Source organism: Meles meles, chromosome 1, assembly GCF_922984935.1.
Source record: "Meles meles chromosome 1, mMelMel3.1 paternal haplotype, whole genome shotgun sequence".
NCBI classification, from domain to species: Eukaryota; Metazoa; Chordata; class Mammalia; order Carnivora; family Mustelidae; genus Meles; species Meles meles.
In genome coordinates this window covers 180,778,355-180,796,118 of record NC_060066.1, presented here as the reverse complement: position 1 = coordinate 180,796,118, position 17,764 = coordinate 180,778,355, and the positions used below count along the sequence as shown (strand labels likewise).

At 38.0% G+C, this 17,764-nt stretch overlaps 1 protein-coding gene across 11 annotated transcripts in view; it reads left to right on the top strand.

Annotated features, from left to right (window-relative positions):
• MAST2 (microtubule associated serine/threonine kinase 2) overlaps window positions 1–17,764 on the top strand; it is a 205,928-nt gene that overhangs the window by 66,532 nt on the left and 121,632 nt on the right. For 9 of the 11 annotated variants that reach the window (XM_046010828.1, XM_046010819.1, XM_046010806.1 and 6 more), the window contains exon 4: window positions 13,062–13,093. In XM_046010828.1, the coding sequence (XP_045866784.1) occupies window positions 13,062–13,093 (32 nt within the window). The remainder of the gene's footprint in view (window positions 1–13,061; window positions 13,094–17,764) is intronic. The other 2 variants (XM_046010796.1, XM_046010767.1) reach the window with 1 other exon arrangement.

The following is a 17,764-nucleotide window of genomic DNA, read 5'->3' as shown; positions in this document are numbered from 1 at the left end:
CTAGGGTCCTGGAGTCGAGCCTGAGCCAGTCTCCTTGATCAACGGGGAATCTGCTTCTCCCTCTCCCTATGCTGCTTCCCCTGTTTGTGCTCTCTCTCCCTCTCCCTGACAAATAAATAAATTAAAATTTTTAATTCAAACAAAACAAAAATCTGACTGCAGCACCCAGGTGCCCATTAAATGCATTTTTGTATTCTAACCTTAGGCTGTCTTTGTGAGATAGGCAAAATAGCTTTTTGTTTTTTGTGAAGTAGGTATTTTTAAAAAAATTATTTGAGAGAGAGAACATGTCCGTGCAAGCCAGGGGAGGGCAGAGGGGGGAATAGAGAGAATCCCAGGTGGACTCTGTGTGGAGCTCAAAGCCCCTTATAGGGTGATGGAACCAAACTGAGATCACAACCTAAGGCAAAACCAAGGGTTGGGTGCTTAACCCACTGAGGTACCCAGGCGCCCCGCAGAGTAGGTATTGTTATTGCAGGTATGCGGAAAAGAAAAATGAGATTTAGGAAGGCATAATCACCTACCAAGATTTATGAGCATAATAAGCAGTAGAACTGTGTTTAAAAATGTTTCGACTCTGAGCCCTGAGTTTTTATGCCATGTGGAATACCCTGTTAGTATCATCAAGCTGTCTTTACTGTTCTTCAAACTCACAGGAGAACACATCTGTCATTTGTGTCGCGATTTATAGAATAAAACACTTTCATATACATTATTTTATTTGACCTTTATAAACATTTCATCTAAGCCTTAGAGGCAGGTGAAATTCCAGATCACATAAGTTATGTGTTATTGAGCCATAACATGAACTTTATATTGTGTGCTCTTTTCCGTGTTCCTTAATATTGTATAATGTAAATACTGTATCATTGAAACCTGTTCTCAGGGTGATGACATTTGAATTTAATGGAACGAGGTGAGTGAAATACATTAGTTTCATAGGTGTACTGTAGCTGCGTTTACACTGATTTCCCCCTTGGCTTCAGACCTTAAGATAGATTCATACTCAAGTGGAGCTAAAACACCATAATGCCCAGAGCAGTAGTAACAGTACATTTGCTACATGGGAAAGAGAGCTTTTTATGCATCCCAGCAGATTTATTTGCTGCCAGAGCTTAGGGGAGAGGACTGTATTTGGGGGTAGTGGTTCCTTTAAAAAAAAAAAATATATATATATATATATATATGAATATATATATATATATATATATTTATTTGACACAGAGAGAGAAATCACAAGTAGGCAGAGAGGCAGGCAGAAACGGGGAAGCAGACTCCCTGCTGAGCAGAGAGCCAGATGCGGGCCTCGATCCCCAGACCCTGAGACCATGATGACCTGAGCTGAAGGCAGAGGCTTAACCCACTGAGCCACCCACGTGCCTGATAGTGGTTCTTTTAAGCCCACTTAGTAAACGGTGTTAAAGTATATTTCTGTGGTGGGTTATGTTTTTCTTTCCTAAAGGCATTTTTCTTTTTTACGGTCATTATAATACCTACCAGCCAGGAGACTGTAGTAAAAAAGCATTGATAACAGAGTGTATCCTTTCTCTAGTAAAGCCTCTTTTACCAACCTTTATTGCAGTTGATATTTTTCATCAGTTTAACTCCAAATGAGTAAGAAGACCCTATTTTGAGCATTATAGTGATGATAATGATAGTAAGTACCATTTACTTACTTGATTGATTCATTGTTTTATTTATTAAATATTCATTTGGTACCTACTAGGCTAGGTATTGTGCTGGATGCTAGGAATGTCCTTGTGAGCAAGATTAATCTCTGTTCCTCTAGAACTAATAGTCATTCTCAGAAAACGGATAATTAAGTAGGTAATGATAGTGAAGAGTTGGAAGTATGTAGAGGTAGGCTAGGGAAACTGTATGTAGGGAGACTTCCCAGAGGAAATGAGATTTAAGCTAAGGTTCAGGAATGTATAAAAGGAGATAAGGAAATGTATTCCAGGCAGAATAATAGGTGTGAAGCCCTGAAGGTGAAGAGAAGGTATGCCGCGTCCTAGAGATCAAAACTCCAGTGAGACTGGGGAGTTGTACAAAGGACACTGAAGAGGTAGGCACTAGCAGCCAGGTAGTACCCTGTAGGCTACAGAAAGGATTTTTGAGTTTATCCATTGAGGAGTTTAAGTAGAAAAATGACCCAATCACTTCTGCAGTTTAAAATGATCTTTTTGGCTGTTTGCTTTGTTAAACAAAGATAGTATCACTTAGACAGATACTAATTACTTGATATTTATATTGATATAACATTAAGGATCCAGGGGAACAAACTAAAAGGTGATGAACTAGGAAGGTGATAAAGCATGATGCTGGTTTGGACTAGGGGACATGGCAGTGGAGATAAAGTGAAACTGACAGGCTAAAGATAGACCTTTTGGAGGTAGAATTGGCAAGGCTTGCTGAATAATTGGATTGGAGGGTGAGAAAAAGTGAATCAAGAAGGATCTGAACTGAAGTTGATAGAGGGAGGTAGGTGGGAGATGGGCTACATGGGTGATTGGTGGGCACTTATTAAGATGAACACTGGGTGTTACATGAAAATGATGAATCACTAAATTCTACTCCTGGAACCAATATTACACTATATGTTAACCCCTGAGAATTTAAATAAAAATTTGTAAGTAAAAAAAAAAAAAAAAAAAGAATGACTTTGGATTTGTGGTACCATCACTGAAATAGAAAATACAGGATGAGCTAGATTGAGTAGAAAGCCAGGTTGAGTTTTTAGACATCTTAAGGACAAGATAGTTATTTTAAGACTATAGAACTCAGGAGAGAGATGGGATGAAGATACAAATATGGGAGTCATCTGTAAAATATGTAGAAAGAGTTTCCAGGCAGAGCTTTAAGGACAGTCAACATTTAAAGGTCTCAGATGGTGAAGGATGAGCCTGCAAAGGTTTTTAAGTAGTGTTTTCAGAAGTAAGAGCTGTAACAGGAGAATGTGGTTTTAGGGAAATAAAATTCTTTCAAGATAGAAGAGTGAATGATACTGTCAAATTCTGCTGAGCAGTCAAGCCAGAAGAAGAAATGGTAGACAAAATGCATGGGAGGTTTTTTTTACATGGGGTCCATTCATAGCCTGGCAAGAATAGTTTAAATGGGGATGGTAAAGTCTGGGGATATTTGCAATGTGCTGAAGAACGATTAGGAGGTGAGAAATTGGAGACAGTGAACGTTGAGTAATTCAAAAATTGTGGTTGTGATTTAAAAAAATGGGGTGGGAGGGTGCCTGAGTGGCTCAGTCCATTAAGCTTCCAGTACTCTTTTTTTCCAAAAGATATATTTATTTATTTTTAGAGAGAGATTGAACGAGAGTGAGCTGGGTGTGGGGAGGGGCAGAGGCAGAGGGAGAGAGAGTCCCAAGCAGACTCTCTGGTGAGCACAGAGCCTGACACGCGCTCGGTCCCAGGACCCAGAGATCATGACCCAAGCCAAGACCAAGAGTCCGATACTCAACTGCCTGCACCACCCAGGTCCCTAAGCTTTGGACTCTTTTTTTTTTATTTAAGATTTTATTTATTCATTTGACAGAGATCACAAGTAGGCAGAGAGGCAGACAGAGTGAGAGGAAGGGAAGCAGCTTCCCTGCTGAGCAGAGAGCCCGATGTGGGGCTGGATCCCAGGACCTGAGATGAAGGTAGGGGCCTTAACCCACTGAGCCACCCAGGCGCCCCAAGCTTTGGACTCTTGATCTCAGCTCAGATCGTTGGTCTCATGGTCAGGTGTTGAAACCCTGCCTTGGGCTCTATGCTGGGTGTGGAATCTACTTAAAATAAAAAAAGAAGAAAGAATAAAAGAAGTGTGATTGTGAAGGGAAAGAGACTTGATAAGGCAGTGGTTGAAGAGGGATGTGTAGTAATCAAGGGAATAAATTTTTTTAAGGTGGGATAGACCTGAATGTGTTCAGAATGCTAATTCTGATCATGAAGAATATGGAGAGTCAAGATATAACTAGTAGATCAGAGAAGCCGGAATGGGATGGGCTTCACCTGATGTTATAATGTATTGTCAGATATTATCATCTTTCTGATATGAAGTGATAAATCAAATTTATAGTTATCTGTCTAAATGAGGGTGCTCTTATCTCAGCTAAACTTCCTGACTATGCAGCTTCCCTCCTTAATTTGCTTTGAATATTCTCTGGGAAAGGGAGGATTGGGAAATCCTATCTGATTGGAGAGCACTTTTTGTTCCACTTTGTCTTGGGCCTGTCTCTGTGGTACCAGAGTGCTTGTCATAGAATGCACTCATCTGGAGCCCTGGGCATCCATCTTGCAAGTGCAGGCTTTTGTGGAGGTCCAAGAGGAGAGGGTAAGGAGGAAGGGATGGATCTTCATGGATGCATTTTGTTATCTTATCTAAAAGGAATTCAGAGAGGGGCACATAAGCATTGTAGAATTTTTATTATTATTAATATAACCCACCTCATGTTACCTATTTAAACTATTCAAAAAGCCAGAACTGTCATACAGGTTCAAAGAATGGTATTACCAGTTTTATATAGATTGTTTCAGAATAAAAAAGAAAAAGAGGACACATTCTCTAACCACATTTTATGAGGATTATGATGCCTAAACTGATAAGGACAGTTTGAGAAGAGAAAATACACAGGCCAATCTTACTTAACAGAGAGGCAAAATCCTCAATAAAAGCCTCCAGACCTAGATGATTTTATTAATGAAAACTGTATAATAGGGGCATCTGGGTGGCTTAGTTGGTGAAGCATCTGCCTTTGGCTCAGGTCATGGTCCTAGAGTCCTGGGATTGAGCCCCGCATTGGGCTCCCTGCTCAGTGGGGAGCCTGCTTCTTTCTCTCTCTCTGTAGCATCCTCTGCTTGTGCTGGCTCTCTCTCTCTCTCTCTCTGTCATATAAATAAACAAAATCTTTAAAACAAAGCAATGCTATTTAATAATTAAGGAAGAAATAACACCAATCTTATACAAGCTCTTTCAGAAAATAGAGGCAGGAACACTTCCCAGCCAATTTTAGGAGGCCAGTATAATTGTGATACCAAAATCTGACAAAGGCATTGTAATAACATCTAGAGACCATTATCCCTTATGAACATATAGATACAAAAGTCATTAATAAAATATTAGCAAAGTTAATCTAACAAAGTTGGGTTATCCCCAGAAATGTAAGATGAGTTTAATAAGGATAGTCCCCAACTTATGATAGTTTGACTTGTGATTTATTAACTTTATGATGATGTGAAAATGATACACATTTGGTAGAAACTGTATGTCGAATTTTTAAAATTTGGTATTTTCCTGGGATAGTGGTAATAATGTAGTATGCTACTCTCCAGTCAGTCACACAATTGATATACTTACAACCATTCTGTTTTTCACTTTCCCAGCAGGGGAGAAGGGCAGAAGGAGGAGAGAGGGAGAAAACTCCCTGCTGAGCGGAGAGCCCAATGCAGGGCTTGATCTCATAACCCTTAGATCAGGACCTGAGCCAAAACCAAGAGTCAGCCACCTAAACCGCTAGCCACCCAGGTGCCCCAAGAATGTAATTGTTTATACATAAAAATCCCACAGAATCTACAAAACAGCTATTACAACTAATAATGAATATAGCAAAGTTGTAGGAATCAGTCAAAATATAAAACAAACTTGATTGTATTTCTGTACTAGAAGCAAGCAATTGGAAAACATTTTATTTACAGCAGCTTTAGAAATATTGACTTAGGGGTAAGTTTCACAAAAGAAGATCTTTTTGCTGAAAACTATAAAACTTTGCATAGAATAATTAACATAGATCTAAGTAAGTGGAGAAATACTATGTTCATGGGTTGGAAGACTCAATATTAAGATCTCAGTTCTTTCCAAATTGGTCTGTAATCTCAGCAGACATTTTTGTACAAAGTAATAATTTCTATGCAACATTTATATGCAAATGCAAAGAGTCTAGAATGTCCAAATCATTCTTGAAGAAGAATGAAGTTAAAAGACGACATGGTCTGTGCTCGCTTCGGCAGCACGTATACTAAAAGACGACATGGTCTGACTTTAATACTAAAGCTACAGAATCAAAGTGTGGTGCTGGCACAGGGTAGATAAATGGAGTGCAGTAGAGAGTCCCAAAATAGCCCATTCTATTTTAATTTGATTTTCAACAAAGGTGACAAAGAAATATGTTGGTGGAGAGATGGTGTTTTCCATAAATGGTGCTGAAATAAGTGGATATCTATATGGAAAAAAAAAATGAACCTTAACCCTAACTCCCATATTACCCCCAAATTAATTCAAAATGGATCATAGGCCTAAGGGCTAAAAACCATAAAACTTCTAGAAATAAAATATAGGAGAATATTTTTGTGCTCTTGGCATGGGCAAAGTTTTCTTAGGCAAGATCCTGAAAGCATTAACCATTAAAAAAAAAAATGGATAAATTGACCTTCATCAAAATTTAAAACTTTTTGCTCATCAAAAGACACCAGTAATGACTTTGTTAGTCAAGCCACAGACTGAGAGAAAATATTAATCAGACATATCTAACAAAGGACTTGGGTCTAGAATATGTGAAGAATTCTTTTTTTTTCCCCAAAGATATCTATCTATCTATCTATCTATCTATTTATTTATTTGACAGACAGAGATCACAAGTAGGCAGAGAGGCAGGCAGAGAGACAGAGGAGGAAGCAGGCTCCCTGCTGAGCAGAGAGCCTGATGCGGGGCTCCATCCCAGGACCCTGGGATCATGACCTGAGCCAAAGGCAGAGGCTTTAACCCACTGAGCCACCCAGGCGCATGAAGAATTCTTACAACTCAAAAATAAAAAGATAAATAGCCCAATTGTAAAAGGGGCTTCATAAAAGAAAGATGGTTCATAAAAGAATATGTACTGATGGCTAATAAAGCACACAAAAAGAAGTTTAACATCATCATCATTAGTCATCTTCAAAATGCAAATTAAAACTCAATGAGATACACCTACGCACTCACTACAATCTAGGCTAAAATTTAAATACTGATGGCACATATTGGCATGAATGTGGCACAGTTTCTGGGGTGAGTATAGAGCAATTCTTATTATTAGTAATTATTATTACTATATTAGCTAGAGTGTGGAGCAAGTTAAAATTCTAATACATTATTAATGGGAATGTAACTTGGTATAATCACTTCAGAAAAAGATCTGGTAGTTTCTTATAAAACAAATTTATGTCTGTCTTATAACCCAGTATTCCCATTCCTAGGTATTTACCTAAGACACATGAAACATAGGCCTATCAAAAGACTTGTACAGGAATGTTAATAGCTCATAACCCAAATATCCATTAGTAGGAGAAAAGCTAAATAAACTGGTATATTCATATGAATATTTCATATGAATTTCATATGAATTTTTCATGCAACATATGGATGAATTTCTAAAATGCTGTGCTGAGTGCAAGAAGTTTTATATACAAGTGTTCATACTTATTCCATTTAATGAAGTTCTAGGACAGGCAAAACTAATCCATGGTGGAAAAATGGGAATAGTATTTGCTTGGGTGGGGTAATAGTGGTTTGTTGGGAATTTACCAAAAAAGGATATGATAAAACTCTCTGGATTGATGGACATGTTCTATATTTTGGTAGGGATTTGGGTTACCTGAGTTTTACATTAATTAAACTTATCATCTGGCATACTTAAGATTTGTGCAGTTCAGTGTAAATTTATTTCTATCTATGTATCCAACATGAAAGCATAGTAAATAAATGTTGAATTCTGGGTAATGATATACATGCTTAAGGGTCTACTGATATTTGTAGTCTGCTTGAAGATGCATTTTGTTTTTAAAAAATGGATGGGTGGCTAAATATGTGATAAAGATATTGTGTGTTCAGTTCCAGAGCACCACAGTAAAGCAAATATTACAATAAAGCAAGCCAAATGAGTTTTTTGGTTATCCAACGCATGTAAAAGTTATGTTTACACTATACTATAGTCTATTAAGTCTATTAATAGTCTATTAAGCAATAGCATTAGCAAAGCAGAAGCAATAGCATTCTGTCTAAAAAAAAAAACCTATATACCTTAATTTAAAAATACTTTATTGCTGGGCGCCTGGGTGGCTCAGTGGGGTAAAGCCTCTGCCTTTGGCTCAGGTCATGATCCCAGGGTCCTGGGATCGAGCCCCGAATCGGACTCTCTGCTCAGCGAGGAGCCTGCTTCCCTTCCTCTCTGCCTGCCTCTCTGTCTACTTGTGGTCTCTGTCAAATAAATAAATAAAATTAAAAAAAATACTTTATTGCTAAAAAATACTAGCCACCATCTCGGCTGTCAGTTATAATCTTTTTGCTGGTGGAGGGTCTTACATTGATGTTGATGGCTGCCAACTGATAAGGATGGTGGTTGCTGAAGGTTGGGATGGTTGTGGCAGTTTCTTGAAAAAGACAACAGTGAAGTTGCCACATTGGCACTCTTCCTTTCATGAATGATTTCTCTGTAGTGTGACATGTGGTTTGATAGTATTTTACCCATAGAACTTCTTTCAAAATTGGAGTCAATCCTCTCAAACTCTGCCACTGCTTTTTTTTTTTTTTTTTAAGATTTTATTTATTTATTTGACAGAGAGCAAGATCACAAGTAGGCAGAGAGGCAGACAGCGGGGAGGGGGAAGCAGGCTCCCTGCTGAGCAGAGAGCCCGATGCAGGACTCGATCCTAGGACCCTGAGATCATGACCTGAGCCGAAGTCTGCCACTGCTTTATCAACTAAGTTTATGTGATATTCTAAATCCTTTGTTATTGTTTCAACATTCTTCACAGCATCCTCACCAGGAGGAAATCCCATCCCAAGAAACCACTGTCTTTGTTCATCCATAAGGAGTAACTCCTCATCCGTTCAAGTGTTGTCATGAGATTGTAGCAATTCAGTCAGACCTTCAGGTTCCACTTGTAATTCTAGTTCTCTTCCTATTTATACCCCATCTGCAGTTACTTCTTCCACTGAGCTCTTAAGCTCCTCAAAGTCACCCTTGAGTGTTGGAATCCACTTCTTTCACATTCCTGTTCATGTTGATATTTTGGCTGCCTCCCATGAATTACGAATATTCTTCGTGGCCTCTAGAATGGTGAATCCTTTCTGGAGGGTTTTCCATTTACTTTGCATAAATCTGTCAGAGGAATCACTACCTATGGTAGCTAAAGCCTTGTAGAGTATGTCTCTTAAATATTAATACTTGAAAGTCAAAATTATTCCCTGATCCATGGGTTACAGAATGGTTGTGTTAACAAGCATGAAAACATTAATCTTGTTGTACATCTCCATCAGAGCTCTTGGGTGACCACATGCATTGTCAATGAGCAGTGATACTTTGAAAGGAGTCTTATTTTTTTTTCTGAGCAGGTCTCAACAGCAGGCTTCAACTATTCAGTAAAACATGCTATAAACAGATGTGCTATCATCCAGGCTTTGTTGTTATGTTGATAGAGTACAGGCAGAGTAGATTTAGCATAATTTTTAAGGGCCCTAGGATTTTTAGAATGGTCAGTGAGCATGGACTTCTACTTAATTCACCAGCTGCATTAGACTCTAACAAGAGAGTCAGCCTGTCCTTTGAAGCTTTAATGCCTTGACCTTTCTAGTTATGGAAGTCCCAGATGGCATCTTCTTCCAAAATGAAGCTGTTTCATTTACATTACATTACATTAAAAACCTTTTGGGTAGTGTAGCCACCTTCATTAAATATCTTAGCAAGATCTTCTGGACAACTTACTGTAGCTTCTACATCAGCTCTTGAACCCATTCACCTTACATTTTTATGTTAAGGAGATGGCTTCTTTCCCCACAGCTTAATGAACCTACTTTTGCTCGCTTGATACTTTTTTTTCTGCAGCTTCCTCATATTTCTTAGCTTTCATGGAAAGGAAGGGAATTAGGGCCTCGCTCTGGATTTTAGGGAATGTTGTAGCTGGTTTGATCTTCTATCCAGCTACTCAAAATATCAGCAATAAGGCTGTTCTGCTTTTCTTATTCATGTGTTAACAGGATCAACTCTGGATCAAGTGCAGTGTCAAAGTTTTTATCTACAAGTTGACTCTAAAATTTATGTGTAAGAGCAAAGCCCCAAGATTAGGTCTCATAATTTTCAAGAGCAATAACAATGTGAATGGACTTGTCTTATGAGGATCAAGATTTATTGTCAAGCTATGCCAATTAAAGAGTGTGGTATTGGCACAGGGGCTGACAGTACAGTGGAACAGATTATAGTCAAGAGAGACATCCCTGCATTTATGGAAACTTAATGTTGTACTGAAATTGCACGTCATTTAACAAATGACCTAAGATAATCGATCATTTATGTAGAGAAAATATGATAATATTCCTATTTGTATGAAAAGAAACCTACAACTCTTTTAGGGGAAAACTTAAGCAAATATTTTCATGTGGCTGTGTGTTAGAGATGTATTTCTTATGTATAAAAAATAATATAAGGAGAGATTGGTAAGTTTGACGATGTAAAAATTAAATCTTTTGATGACTCCATTAAAAATAAAAGTAAAAAAGAAAGTAAAAAAGATTAGACTAAGGAAACATTTTCAATGAATTAACTTATAAATAATTATTATCCAGAATATATCTTATAATTCAATGAGAAAAACAGAAAATCTAGTAGTAAAATGGGCTGAGGTATAAATAGGCAGTTCACTGTTGAGGACACCCTAGTGGTCAGTAAAAACATGAAACCTTGCTTAATTTCACTTATAGTTATAGGAAATACCAATTAAAACCATACTATGATGGGGCTTGCTTGGCTGATTCAGTTGGTGGAGAATGTGTCTCTTGATCTCAGGGTTGTGGGTTTGAGCCCCCACGTTGGGTGTAGAGATTACTGAAAAATAAAATTTAAAAAATTTGAAAAAATTGAAACCATACTATGATCAGAGCCAATAGATTGGTAAAAATGGAAAAGTCTGGGGTGCCTGGGTGGCTCAGTCAGTTAGGCATCTGACTCTTGATTTCAGTTCAGGTCATGATCTTGGGGTTGTGGGATTGGCTGTGTTTGGCTCTGCGCTCAGTGTGGAGTCTGCTTGAGGTTCTCTCTCCCTCTCCTTTCCTCTCTGCTTCTCCCCCCTTTATATATAAAGACTATATAAATATAATCTTTAAAAAATTAAAAAGTTGGGGCATCTGGGTGGCTCAGTCAGTTGGACGTCTGCCTTTAGCTCAGGTCCTGGGCCACATCAGGCTCTCTGCTCAGCAGGATCAAGGCCGGCCTCTTCTGGCTCTCTGCTCAGCAGGGAACCTGCTTCCTTCTTTCTCTCTTTGCCTGCCTCTCTGCCTACTTGTGATCTCTGTCAAATAAAGTCTTAAAGAATTCCTGATGGATGGTATGATTTCACGCATATGTGGAATTTAAGAAACACAGCAGATGAACATATGGGAGAGGGAAAAAAGAAAAAGGGAAACAAGTAAGACTCTTAACGAGGGGCGCCTGGGTGGCTCAGTGGGTTAAAGCCTCTGCCTTCAACTCAGGTCGTGATCCCAGGGTCCTGGGATGGAGCCCCACATTGCATTGGGCTTTCTGCTCAACAGGGAGCCTGCTTCCTCCTCTCTCTCTGCCTGCTTCTCTGCCTACTTGTGATCTTTGTCTGTCAAATAAATAAATAAAATCTTTAAAAAAAAGTGACTCTTAACAATAGAGAACAAACTGAGGGTTGACGGAGTGATGTGGGTGGGGAGATGGACTAGAAGGGTGATGGGCATTAAGGAGGGCACTTATGATGAGCACTGGATGTTATATATAAGTGAGGAATCATTGGATTCTACTTCTGAAACCAATATTGCACTGTATGTTAACTAACTAGAATTTAAATAAAAATTAAAAAAAGAAAATCCTTCAGAAGAGAAAAAAGGGGAAAATGATTGTGACAAAACTCTTGATAATCATGAAATTTTAATGATTAAGAAAATAAAATTATAAAATAAAGAATTTCTGATGGATGGGATATGATGGATGTGAATTATGGAGAAGTCCAGGTATTTTGGTCTAAACAACCAGAAGAATAGAAATACCATCATCTGAGATGGGGAAAGCCTGTTGTTGAAATCAATTTTGGTGGAAAGAATGAGCTCAGTTTGGGACATATGGGTTTTGAGTTGCTGAGTGGGCAAATTGGTTATAAGTGTCAGGAGCTTGGGAGACAGGTCTGGGAAGCACTGGAGGGGGAGGTTAAATCTAAATGTATACTTCCAAGAAACTTTTTATAATGTGCATGATGACACAAGTACAAGCTATTTATAGGAGCATTGTTTTGATGGAGAAGAAAAATATGCAAAGAAAGTTAACTTTCTGTTTCCTGAAAAGTCGATAAATAAATATTATAAATAAGTGTCAAAATAAATTTATAAAGTGGATTAATGAACAAAAGTGAGAAATATTCATGTGGGTGAATCTCCCAGTTATAATGTTGAAGTCAGCAGATGAGTAGATACAATATTTTAAATAATTTAAAAACATGTGAAACAATATTAATAACTGTTTATGAATATATATGTAAGAAAATATAAAGACATATGGCAAAGAAACAAAATACTCATAACAGTTAAAGTGGGGAGTTGTGGGAGGTGGTCCTTGATAAATTTTGAAAGCAAGTCACCGAGGCCCATCTGTGACTGGTGTTCTCACCCCAGTGGTGTCTATAGTCATCCCTTTGTTATATTACTTTCTGTACTTCTTTGTCTAAAATGTTTCCTAATTAAAGAAAAATCGTTTCTATCTTCTCCCTGACTCTTAATGACGGGTGAATACTTTCTAATTCATCAAGTTAATGGCTAGCCCAATGTGTAGCTGGAGTAATCTCCACTGGTGAGATGGTTCCATCTAGTGGGGAAAAGGCTGCCAGTAGTCTGAGACATTCCTTTTGGAAGTAGTTAAACTGACTGCTCTTTGCTTTGCTGAATTTAAAAGGTAAGAGAAGAGGTTATTGTTTGGAAATACTTAACTTTTGCTCTTGTTAAGATAATGCTGTAGGACATTTAATGCAGACCTGTAGGACTTAGGTGTGTCCTTATTTCTGTGTAACTTGTGTTTGTGCTTTGTTTTTCAGAAGGAGTTGAGCCTTCCAAGAAGAGGCAGCTTGTAAGTTGATGATTATTATGATTATGATTATGAACACTAGCTTAGGAATCCCTCCTGGGGACCATTGTCAGTTATTATTTGGAGGAGTCCCATATATTCCAAACTCCCCCCCTCTCCCTTCTTATTTGGTCCATAGGCATATTTTGGTCATTTTTGTGATATCTAAAGTTAGGCTTACCATAACTTCCTTAAAATAATTAGAAATAAATACCTTTTAATAAGGTAACTCACATTTAAACAATTGATCATTCAGTAAATGCACACTACACCGATCTAGGTTTTGAGGTTACAAGATTCAGTTAGACATAACCTTATATTTGGAGGATTTATCATTAATTAAGCCAGAAGTACCTCAGTGCAAACAATGGTTTTTTAAATCTTTAATATTGGAGGAGTAGAAAAGTTTTATTTTGGAAGGAAGCAGGGAATCCTGGATACTAATCTAGGCTTTGCCACTAATAAGTTGTATGTTGACAGGAACTATCATTTCTGGGACTGAATTGTCTTACTTACAAAACAAGGGGTTGGGCTTACTTCATGTCTGTGCTTAGATCTCTCACCAAATAATTGAAGCTCCATGGCATCTCTTTTGCATAGAGCTGGGCAAGTCTTTGTAGGAAGTATGTAGTAGGTAGCAAAGTATGGCTTAACATTTGTAGTAAAGAAGCCAGGAAGGTATAAACAACACAACATAAGATGTTTGAGTAAGTTTAAATAATACTTTAATTTTATAGTAAGTGTGGAGAAACTGGTACTAATGAAACAAGTGACTTAGCTATTTACTCCATTGTTTCTGGTCCTTATAGACTAGTCTGGAAGTTTGTTTGTTTGGTGTTTTTTTTTTTGGTTTTTTTTTTAAAGATTTTATTTATTTATTTGACAGACAGAGAGATCACAAGTAGGCAGAGAGGCAGGCAGAGAGAGACGAGGAAGCAGGCTCCCTGCAGAGCAGAGAGCCCGATGCGGGACTCGATCCCAGGACCCTGAGATCATGACCTGAGCCGAAGGCAGCGGCTTAATCCACTGAGCCACCCAGGCGCCCCTGGTGTTTTTTTTTTAAAGATTTAATTAATTTATTAATTTGAGAGAGAGAGAGAGCACATGCTCTCCGGGGTAATTTTACAGGAATTACCACTGTCTTAGTTCAGAACATCTTCATCATCTGAAAAGAAGACCCTACTTGCTGGCATTCGTTCTCCATTCTGTACTCCCTCCAGTCCCTGGTAACCAACAAGTCTACTTTCTGTCTAATAGATCTGCCTATTCTGAACATTTTATTTAAGTGGAATTATATAATATGTGGACTCTCGTGTTGGGCTTCTTTTGCTTAACACAATTTTTTAGAGACTCATCCATGTTTTAGTTTGTGTCATACTTAGTTCCTTTTAAGGCTAAATAATATTGCATTGTATGTATGTATCACATTTTGTTTATCCATTATCTGTTGATGAACATTTTGGTTGCTTCCCCTTTTTGGCTGTTGTGAATATTGCTGCTGTGATCATGGGTGTACAAGTTTGAGTCCCTGCTTTCACTTATTTCAGGTAGATACCAAGAAGGGGAGTTTCGGGATCATATGGTAATTCTATGTGCAACTTTCTGAGGAACCACCATCCTGCTTTCTATGGTAGCTGCACCATTTTACATTCTAACCAAAAATGCATGAGGGTTCCAGTTTCTCCACATCCTAGCCAACACTTGTTTTTCCATTTTAAAAATAATAGTCATCTTCACAAGTTTGAAGTAGTATTTCATTGTGGCTTTAGTTTGCATTGTCCTGATTACTAGTGACGTTGAGCATCTTTTCAGTGCTTACTGGTCATTTGTAAACCTTTGGTGAAATCAGTTTCTTTGCCCATTTTTTTAATTGGGCTGTTTATTTTTATTGTTTAATTGTAGGAGCTCCTTATATATTCTGGATATTAAACTCTCTCTCTCTTTTTTTTTAATATTTTATTTATTTATTTGTCAGAGAAAGAGAGAGAGAGAGCATAAGTAGGGGGAGCAGCAGGCAGAGGGAGAAGTAGGCTCCCTGCTGAGCAAGAAGCCTGATGTGGGACTCCATCCTCAGATCCTGGGATCATGACCTGAGCCAAAGATGGATGCTCAACTGACTGAGCCACCCAGACGTGCCCACCCCCCGCCTTTTTTTTTAAAGATATTTTTTGGTATTTAACTCTTGTCAGATAAATGATTTCCATATATTTTCTTCCATTCTTTGGGTTGCATTTGCATTTTCACTCCCTTGATAATATCTTTGATTCACAAAAGTTGTTAATTTTCATGAAGTCCAATTGATTTATTTTTTCTTCCGTTGCCTGTGCTTTTTGTGTCCTATCCAAGGAATCATTGCCAGATCCAGTGTCAAAAAGGTATCTTCCAAGTATTTTCTTCTAAGAATTTTATAGTTTTAGGTCTTTGCTCCATTTTGAGTTAATTTTTGTTTATGGTATAAGATAAGTGTCTAACATTCTTTTGCATATGAGTTTCTAGTTTCCCCAGAATCGTTTGTTAAAAAGATTGTCTTTACCCCATTGGATGGTCTTGGCACCCTTGTCAAAAGTATTGGATCATATATGTGAACATTTATTTTGGAATTCTCTATTCTATTCCATTGGTCTAAATGTCTGTCCTTATACTAGTACCATACTGTTTTGATTACTGTATCTTTGTAGTAAGTTTTGAATAAGAAAGTTTGGTATCAAAGAACTCTGTTCTTCAAGATTATTTGGTTATTTAGGGTTTCTTCTGATTCTATATTTCTATAAAAATGTCATTGGGATTTTGATAGGGGTTGTTTTGAATCTGTAGATCAATTTGGGTAATATTATCAGATTGACTAATATTAAGTCTTCCTATGTTTGAACATAGGATATTTTTCCATTTATTTAAGTCTTCTTTAATTTCCTTCAGAAATGTTTCATAGTTTGCAGTATGTGGGTCTTTCAGCTCCTTAGTTGAACTTATTCCTAAATTTTTATTCTTTGTAATATTATTATAAATGGACTTGTTTCTTAAATTCTTTTTTGGGTTGTTTATTGCTAATATATAGAAATGCAACTGATTTTTGTGTTTGTGTTATATCAACTTTGCTGAATTTATATCTCATTGTAGTTTTGATTTGCTTTTCTCTAATAGCTAATGATGTAGATAGAGTCTTTCTTTTTCTTCTTTCTTTCTAGGATTTTATTTATTTATTTGAGAGAGAGACAGAGATAGCAACAGAGATAGCGAGAGAGAGCACAAGCAAGGAGGAGAGGGAGAAGCAGGCTCTCCTCTAAGCAGGGAACCCAATGCTGGGCTTGATCCCAGGACCCTGGGATCATGACCCGAGCTGAAGGCAGACGCTTAAGCAAGTGAGCCACCCAAGTGCCCCTCTTTCTTTCTTTTTTTCTTTTCTTAAAGATTTATTTATCTATTTGAGGGAGAGAATGTGTATATGAGTAGGGGGAGGAGTAGAGGCAGAGAGAGAGAAAGAATTTCAAGTAGACTCCCTGCTGAGTGCAGAGTCCAGTGCAGGGCTCAATCTCATGACCCTGAAATCATGACCTGAGCCAAAATCAAGACTTGGATGCTTAACCAACTGAGCCACCCAGGTGCCCTGGTAAAGTATCTGTTCATGTACCTGTTGGCTATTTGCATATCTTCTTTGGAGAAATGTTCATTCAAGTCCTCTGCCCATTTATTATCTGAGGTATTTATCTTTTTATTATTGAATTGTAAGATTAGTTTATATATTCTGTATACTAGACCCTTATCAGATACATGATTTGCAAATATTTTCTTCCATTCTGTGGGTGGTTGTTTCACTTTCTTGATAGTGACCTCTGATGCGTGGAAGTTTGTAATTTTGATGAAGTCCAGTTTATCTGCTTTTTCTATGGTTGTGCTTTTATTTCATATCTAAGAAACCATTGCCTAATTCAAGGTCTTATTTGTTTCTAGGCTGAATATATAAAGGTAACTAAGTAATGACACAGAAAGACTAATACTATTGAAAGAAAAATTTATTACTTAAAATTTCCCCAACATGGGGTGCCTGGGTGGCTCAGTGGGTTAAGCCACTGCCTTCGGCTCAGGTCATGATCTCAGAGTCCTGGGATTGAGTCCCGCATCGGGCTCTCTGCTCAGCAGGGAGCCTGCCTCCCTCTCTCTTTCTCTCTGCCTACTTGTGATATGTCTGTCAAATAAATAAATAAAATCTTTAAAAAAAAAAATTTCCCCAACAGAAAGGAACATGCCATGCCATGCAGGCCACATGAGGAAAGCACCAGGTTTGGTCAGGAGGCAGAAAGGAGCAAGAGGAAGGCCTAAGCCAGAGTCTTTATTGGGGTTTGTACAGAAAAGGCAAGGCAGGGCAGGGTAGCCAGCTTAGGACTGGCTACTTTGAATAACATTAGTGGGTTCTAGGCTGTAGCAGTGGTATTTAGTTGTCTAGTACTTGACCCTGAGTGATACAGGGCAGGGGAAATACTAGCTTGATGTGTGAGCGTTTGATAAAGGAGGTGGCTGTGAGTATGGACTCAGGATTGGTTAGAAGGTTTGTTAATAGGATTTTTGCCCCACCCCCCAAAAAAAATTGGATTGCAGGGGAGATATAAACAAGTTTAGCTCTTAGTTTGGCCCTATAATTAATAAGTGCCAAATAGGGGGTGCTTGGCTTACTCAGTT